Here is an 8,570-nt window from a genome sequence, read left to right as displayed (position 1 = left end):
ATACAGTATGCTATTCACTAGTTTGGTTATTGGGTGGATTGCAAACAAGTGTGAGTGTTACTGGATGAAGTATGTCTTTATCTTCAGTATCTCCAAGGCTGAATAATCCATCAGGTCAATTGGTTTGTTGGATTTTTAAGAAATATACAGCTCAGGTCATAAACAGTAGGGAATGTTCATCTTTATCTTCATGTAAGATGAATCATCAGAGTCAGAATACTTTATTAATCCCAGAAGAAATGATGTGGTCACAGTTGCCCCAAGACAGTAAGAACAGTAACTAAACTAAATTAAATAGCACAATATAAAACAAAGTTACAAAATATGACACAATGGCTCTAATTATAAATATCCCGGCATATTACACAAATTTAAATGTATATAGTTGACACTGAGGCGGCCTTCTTATTATATTGACTCACATTAGTCCTGTGTCATACTTCTTTTAACCTTAATCTGCAACAAAGAAAGAGCAGACTCTGTGCTGAAATGTTTCACACGCTGTGGGGCTCCAGGTTCATCTGTTGATTACACCTAAACAAAAATCGTGATGTTCCAAGCTACACTTAATCTTGTAGCCCTGGGTTATGTTTTTGTAGTACTGGAGATTAAAGGTGCCCTTAAAGCTGCATGGAAATCTGAGGCTAAACAAAATGAACGAAAGATAGGAGGTGGAATTTTGCAGTGCAATGACTAGTCACACAAATCACGAAGACAGAATGAAAGAATGAAATAAGATGAAATAAGAACATAAATTATTAAAGTCTTGATGAGAGACTGAGCTAAAATTAAACAAGTCTACTATGGAGTAGATTTAATGTCAGATAAAAATGATGATGAAGTGAAGTTTTTGTGGCCTGGGTTATTTTTGATCCTACTAAAATTCTGGATATCCTCGTATGCTTCAGTAATATCCACTGTTTCATATCCAGTGCTCTCTCTCTTTCTCTCTCAAAATATGTATTGTGTTTAAAAGATATCAAATCAAGTACTGGTCTGTGTCTTCTTATCATGCCAGTTTGTACCACAAGATGGTGCAGTGAGTCAATGCAACCCTTATTTAACCAGGGACACCAATAACAGATTCTTATTTACAATATTGGCCTGGCAAAAACCATGATTGGTAAAAACCTATATATAAGTAAACAAAGTGTTCAATGTACAATTCTAACAAATGTAAAAGTCAGAATTTTCCATTAACATATATTATTCATATTATTCAGATATTCATCAATGCAGCCTGAACTCACTTGCAGCATTCGGGCTTTCATGCCGTTATGTAGACTTCACGAGAAGTTCTCTAGGTTTGTTTGGATGTTGGCTGCCTTTTGGTCTGTTCTCTGTCAGGATGATCCCCCACTGCTTCAGTAATGTTGAAGTATGGGCTCTGGGGAGGCCAATCCATGACTGATAGTGTTCCACTGTGTGATTTTTCTTTCTTTTCCTTCTCCTGAAAAATGAAGCTGCCACTGGCACTTCATCTGTTCATAAATCCATCAATTCTGACAAGATCTCTAACATCACTGGCTGAATGTAGTCCCAAATCCTGAGAGAGCCTTCACATGACTACACATCTTTTGTCCTCCCTTTGTTCACCTTTCTCAGATTTTTTTTTTCTAAATCATACAACGCTGAGATATGTCACCATACTGTAATCAAATTTATTTATTCATACATCCCAAAGTTGGGAAAATCGTGTGCTGTAGCAGTCAAGACATTAAATATTAAACATTAAACTATTATTTTCAGTTCAATTCAATTTTATTTACACAGCGCCAAATCACAACAACAGTCGACTCAAGGCGCTTTATATCATACAGTAGATCGTACAATAATAGATACAGAGAAAAACCCAACAATCATACGACCCCCTATGAGCAAGCACTTTGGCGACAGTGGGAAGGAAAAACTCCCTTTTAACAGGAAGAAACCTCCGGCAGAACCAGGCTCAGGGAGGGGCGGCCATCTGCTGCGACCGGTTGGGATGAGAGAAGGAAAACAGGATAAAGACATGCTGTGGAAGAGAGACAGAGATTAATAACAGATATGATTAAGTGTAGAGAGGTCTATTAACACATAGTGAGTGAGAAAGGTGACTGGAAAAGAAAAAATCAATGCATCTCGGGAATCCCCCGGCAGCCTACGTCTATTGCAGCATTACTAAGGGAGTATTCAGGGTCACCTGGTCCAGCCCTAACTATATGCTTTACCAAAAAGGAAAGTTTTAAGCCTAATCTTAATAGAAGAGATAGTGTCTGTCTTCTGAATCCAAACTGGAAGCTGGTTCCACAGAAGAGGGGCCTGAAAACTGAATGCTCTCCCTCCCATTCTACTTTTAAATACTCTAGGAACAACAAGTAGGCCTGCAGTGCGAGAGCGAAGTGCTCTAATAGGGTGATATGGTACTACAAGGTCATTAAGATAAGATGGGGGCTGATTATTTAAGACCTTGTATGTGAGGAGCAGGATTCTGAATTCAATTCTGGATTTAACAGGAAGCCAATGAAGGGAAGCCAATACAGGACAAATATGCTCTCTCTTTCTAGTCCCTGTCAGTACTCTTGCTGCAGCATTTTGGATTAACTGTGATGAGTAGTAAGATGTTCTGGCTTTGCAGAAGGCTTTCTTATAAAGCAACAAACTATTTCTTCAGGCTAAATGATGATCTTCTAAATTTGTGACACGCCATTTCCTCTCCAAGTTTCCTCTCCGATTCATCTGCTTTAGGCTACATGTTTGAGAATTATACCACGGAGTCAGGTACTTCTGATTTGAGGCCTTAGTTGAAACAGCTTAGGGTATAAGTGAAGAATGGCTCGATAAGATAAAGCAAAATACAACACAAGGTAAAACAAAACAGTATATTAAAAACAGTATATTAAATAGAAAAAATAAAGAGATAAAATTCAGTAATAAAAATGACATGGGTAAAACATTTCATTAAAATGCAATAATAGTAAAATGTGCAAAACATTCATATAGCCATATAGTGAAAATAAAACAATTATAAAACAAAGTAGAACAATTTATAAATGAGGAAACAAAAAAAATCTGTAGTTTTTTTCTTTTTGACATTTTTTAAGAACGTGTTTTCTGAAAAAGCTCCACACAGAGCTGCAGTGCTGTAAAGTATTAGCGCGCGCACAGAGCGCGTGCCAGTGTCTTCGAACTTCGTGCTGAACCCTGAAAACATCAAAGCGGCGCCCGGCAGCACCTTCTCTACACGCCGAGGCCCATGACGTCATTTTATATCACGAAGACGGTACCACGCATGCGCACAAGAGGGGAGAAAAAAAAGCCAAAGCGTCACGGAGCGGTGCAGCAGCAGTGTATGTGTGTGTGTGTGTGTCCTCATCACGAAGAGAGAGAGTGAACGGGAAGCAGCACCTCCGCCTTTTCCATCCAACATCTTCTCAGAACTCGAGTGGGAACGCGCTCAACTACACCTAGTCCGTACTCCCCCCCTCTTCTTCCTCCTCTTCAAAATGTCCGTGGGCAGTGACTTTGGGAATCCTTTAAGAAAATTCAAACTCGTCTTTCTCGGGGAGCAGAGTGGTAAGGACGCCTTTAATTCTCTGTAGAAGTTGGTGTAGTGGCTCGGTGCACCTGCTGCTGCTGCTGCTGCTGGGGCCGGTCGGCAAGTTCATGTTTCAGAAGGAAGCAGAGCTTGATTTAGCCTGGTGACAGGGCGACTGTGTGGAGTTTTAGGACTTAAACTGAGCACCAGGAAGGAGAAAAAAATGTCTGAGCGGAGCGTGGGGAGGAGATTTTAATCAAATTAGCAGCCCGTGAGGCTTTGCACAATAGTCGGGAGTGTGTGAATTGTGTCCCTCTGGCTCTTAAGTTTAAAAGTAAAATAACTGAAGCACTAAACCTGAAACAAGCTCTTCGGATGGAGTGCCGGCTGAATGCATGCAGGGAGGCTTGTACCAGCCTCAGGTCTGAGGTCTGATGCTGCTGGGGATGGTACAAGTTGGCAAATATTCCTGTGTGCTGAGACACACCCAGGTTGTCAGTGGCGATGAGATAACTTGTGTGGCTGCAGTCTCTGCCCTGGTATTGTTCCAGCCTGCCTGCCTGATGAGGCTGAGACCAAGTTTGTGTGTCTGTGTATGATGACCTGCTCAGTCATTATTATTTCACACTAAATAGCACATTTCCCCCCCATCCTAAACCATCAGAGTCCAAAGCTTCTCCTTGTCTGAGGTTGTTTTCCTCAGGATTACACAGCTGAGCTCCCTCAGACATGAGCTGAATGTCTGGGTTTTGTCTTCTGAGCAGGGCAGGTCGTTTTATGGTCTTGAGCAGCCCAATGAACCACATTAGTCACAGTTCAGGGCTCCAGCAGGTCATATTGATTACCCAGTACAGTGGGATCATGCATTAGCTTGAATAATGCTTCATTTACAGCAATGTGCCATGTTTATTACTGTGTCTAACTAATAGGACATTATGTCATTTAACCCTGAAGGAACCAAGCTATTTCAGCAGCTCTAAAGAAATACTTTCAGTTTCTCTATTTGTGGTTGTAATGTCTTTACTGTGTCTTTATCTGTGAAAGATAATATAACATTTTTTATCCAGTCATTTTATGTAAAAATCCGTTAAAAACACAAATGTACAAACAATTACATGTACAATTACATGTATATATGTTATATGTAGTCCTAATGCTAGACATAAAAATGCATTTTAAAGCTTAGGCTATTATGCATTTTATTATTATATATTATCTGAGGCTTTAGAAACAACAAATCAAAACCTATAAGGATAAATATATGCTTATATTTACATACACACCTTTCCATTCTATTTGTCTGCCTGAAAACGCACTCCCAACTGCTAAATAATGAAGGCCAAGAAAAACAATGCAGTGATTGCTAACGTAAGTCGTCCAGCATCTTCTCAGATGCGAGACTGTGCAGCACTTGTGTGTGTCCAGCAACCACAGTGAGTAATGAAGACTTCTGGGAAAGGGTCAGCAAACCGGACAAAAGATGTTACCTCCTCACGGAGGAGAAACAGAGTGGGATCTCACAGCTGTCGAGTTTTATTACCATCCATGACGCAGGTATAATGAATTATGTGAAAGATTCTTGTTTGGCTCTAGCAGATGCACTTAAGTCAGGTGGATAAACATCTCACTTGTCTGCAGAGACGTTTATGATAATTTTTTTCAGCAAAATCATCAATCACAATCAATAATTGTGGTAAATAATCGTGAACTCAATATTATGATAATCATTTAGGCTGTCATTGTGGAACTCTACTAAAGCCTTGATGGAGATACTTAATGTCCAAAGTGACAATAACAGCTCATTTGACTTCTTCCTAGAAATTAGAAATAAGAAAATGTACGGATATATTTTATAAATAAAAGAAACAGTGAATGAGAAAAACAAAGAAAGCCACTTTAATTCTATTCCGTTGGACCCTTTTACAGCTAACCCTTATTTCTCTTTTCTGAACTGAGTACTTTCTGTCATATTTCAGGTCTACTTCCAGAACAAAAGCACTGGTGTTTAGGAATTAGTGGGGGTGATCTCCGCCTATACAGCATACTCATACTACCTGTGGAAAAACCCAGAACCTATTCTAATGGTTGCTAAACCAGATCTTTATTGATATATACTGAGGTGTCAAAACTCGTCATTAAGGGTACTGGTAAGGTTGACAAATATCATCTTTACTGGGGGGAAAGCGTTTAGCTACTAAAACTGATAACTTGAGGTTAAACTAGGTCATAGTTAAAGTGAGGTAAGGGCCAATTGCCCCCTGTTGGCCATTAGAAAACAATGCTTGGTAGGTTCTGCATCCATCTTTACATGCAGTCTATGAGGAGCCCCCTCTGTTAACAACTGATACAAGTGTTTTCATCTATGAGTCCAGCTATTCTCTAGTGCCTTGGATCCAGAATTTGTTGGTACTGTCCTACACGAGGCACCAGCGGTGTGTGCCTAATGAGAAAAATGATAATTACAAGTGATTTCAAAGCATTGTGATGCTTTAGATTTCCCTTTTTAGCTTATAAAACCAACAGCACATCCTGCTCAGTCGGCTCGCAGTGCTTTCGTCAGCAAATGAAAGTAAATTAGACGCAGTTTATATAAAATGTACAAACATACGCCTGCTAGTTAGCTTTTTCCTCTTATGCAATTTTATGACATTAAGTGCCAAGCAACAAGCCAAAGGGGATTTATTTGGCTGGATAAACATAATATCAGGGTGTGCACTGTCTGTATTTACCCAACCACAAAGCCGTCTGATTCTTTTGACATTTCCAATTATGGTCACACTGAGAGACATAATGTGTTATCCAGTAAATTTATTCGTTTTAGACATGAATACAAATAAAATCTTTATTTTTATCTCTTTGTGTGCTGTATAAAACTTCATTTGAGGCTTGTGTAACCCATATTGATTCATAGTTCAAATAAGATGTGTATAAAAGAGGCTACTGAAGGCAAGCAAGCAAAAATGGCATTTAAGCTATTAGCTATCTATTACTAGCTACTAGCTATTGCATCTCATCTCACTGTAAGTGTTTTACCTGTTTATCAGTTTATCTGGTTTGTTTGTTAGAATTGCAGATTATTTTTTACAGTGTGCACACAAAAAATTTCTAAAACGTAAGGTAACAAACGAAGGTCTGTTTGAGCCAGGAAAAATCCCTGTACATGAACATACACTAAAACTAACTAACAATAGGCCTGAATTATTGATAAAGGACATTTCTTATCCTAAGCAAAGTGGGCCACTTGGTAATTAAATTTCCTAATTGTTCAGCTTGTTGTTACAGCTTGAAGTCATTGCTCACCAACACGTGGTCTTAATAAATGCCGTTGTAGGGTGTTTACTCACTGGCGAACAGCAAGACTGCATTTATCAGCATTTCTCTGTGTTTGCTCTATTGCGGTGAAACTTATTTTATGCTACACATGCACACCAATGGATTTGCTGGGTTTTGTGTTCAGCTCCTGCGATACAAAATAAAGGATTTTAGACTCAGCATTTCCTATAATAACTGCTCACTTTCAGGTGATTAAGGCGACTCCTGCAAACTTTTATTAGCAAGATAAATGTTTGTAAAACAGCCATGTGGGTTTGTCAGTAGTGCTGGATCATTAATCTGATTTTAATTTAAGTTAGATTTTGCCAATGAGTTGTTATAAAACCAAGTTAGCTTCTATATAGCCCGACCTGTGACCTGTGGTGTCTACTTTGGTGGCTTCAAGATTACATCTTTACGAATGACTGAGCATGGAGCTCCCACTCTGGGCAAGTTACTGCCCCAAGTGGAAGAGTTTTGGTATCTGGTGGTTGTGTTCATTAAGTAAGGGGAAAAGGTGCGTGAGATTGAAGATGGATTGGGACCGATCTGTTGTGGTAAAGAGAGAGATGAGCTTAAAAGCAAAGCTGTCAATTTACTACTCAGAGTAAAACATCTGCTCCTTCCCATCAAAAGGAACCAGTTGAGGTTGTTTGGGCATCTGACTGGGATACCTCATGGAGACTTCCTATGCGAGGTGTTTCAGGCATGTCTTGGAGGGGTCAGACCAGGACTTGCTGGGGAGATTATAGTTTTCAGGATCAAATCCAACTATTTCTTTTGGCTGATGTTAGCATGTCTGTTATGGCCCTTTTTTGCAGCCTAGATTAAGATTTTTGCCATAACATAGCAACTTTGTTGTGGTCTAAAGGTACTTTAGTTGGTCTCATTCTTTGGGTTTTCTTACCCCTCAAAAAAGTTTAAGAGTGTGCCAATGAAAGGGCATCATTTTTTTTTTTTTTAAATAAAATTACTTTTAAAGACATTTTTTATGAAATGGCCAGATATAAAAGAAAAATTAATAGTTTTCTGTCAAATACAGTAACATAGACTCTTTGCTTTTAATATGTGGAGACCAGTCATGTTGACCCCCCTCCCAAATACCCATTCTGATTCAGGAGAAATCCTGATTCTGAATTCCACTGGAGACCCAGCAGGTCTGTACATCCATTCTTGGGGAGTTAAGTGTGTTCCTGTTATCAGTGCGAGGGGACTTTATTTGTCAACCATCCAGACAGCAGCAGCGGCAGCCTCATCTCCGGTGGAGCTGCGTGTCTCTGACATGTCGACTATAATTGCAGCTGGTGCCCAGGCGGGCGTGAATCCCGTCAGCTCAGCCGCTATCTTTTATTAATATACACGACTGGACTGAAGTATGTCACAAAAAAAACACCCCCTATGTTCTTTTTGAGTTGAGAGTCCCTGTGTACAGTGAAGGCCCCATAATGGTGGACGTGGCTGAAAAATGTCTATAAAGGGAAAGATGGCACGATGTTCTGTTTTTCATAAAAGAATCCTCTAACGTCAGAGAGGTGGAGGCTCTACATTAAGTGGGTGGAAGCAGGAGGCAGAATGTAAAATGAGCTGTCAGGAAGCCATACTTCTTTAGGTGTTTTCTACACTCCGTGCACAAAGAAGGTTGGCTAAAGATTTCCTTGACAAAGCTGAGGGCTTTAAGCAGGCCAATCAGCTGTTTCCAAGTATGCGCACCCACACTCCTGGTGACAACCGCTTTTTACCC

General features: G+C 39.7%; 1 protein-coding gene across 2 annotated transcripts in view; it reads left to right on the top strand.

Moving 5' to 3' along the window:
- Window positions 1-3,294: 3,294 nt before the first annotated feature.
- rab6ba (RAB6B, member RAS oncogene family a) overlaps window positions 3,295-8,570 on the top strand; it is a 68,433-nt gene continuing 63,157 nt past the window's right edge. For both annotated transcript variants that reach the window (XM_006790427.3, XM_035907481.2), the window contains exon 1: window positions 3,295-3,555. In XM_006790427.3, the coding sequence (XP_006790490.2) occupies window positions 3,486-3,555 (70 nt within the window). In that variant the 5' untranslated portion in view covers window positions 3,295-3,485. The remainder of the gene's footprint in view (window positions 3,556-8,570) is intronic.

This window comes from Neolamprologus brichardi, chromosome 23 (genome assembly GCF_056152115.1).
Source record: "Neolamprologus brichardi isolate AB-2024 chromosome 23, ASM5615211v1, whole genome shotgun sequence".
NCBI lineage: Eukaryota > Metazoa > Chordata > Actinopteri > Cichliformes > Cichlidae > Neolamprologus > Neolamprologus brichardi.
Note: the sequence above shows the minus strand (reverse complement) of the source record. Positions and strands in the feature narration are given on the sequence as shown.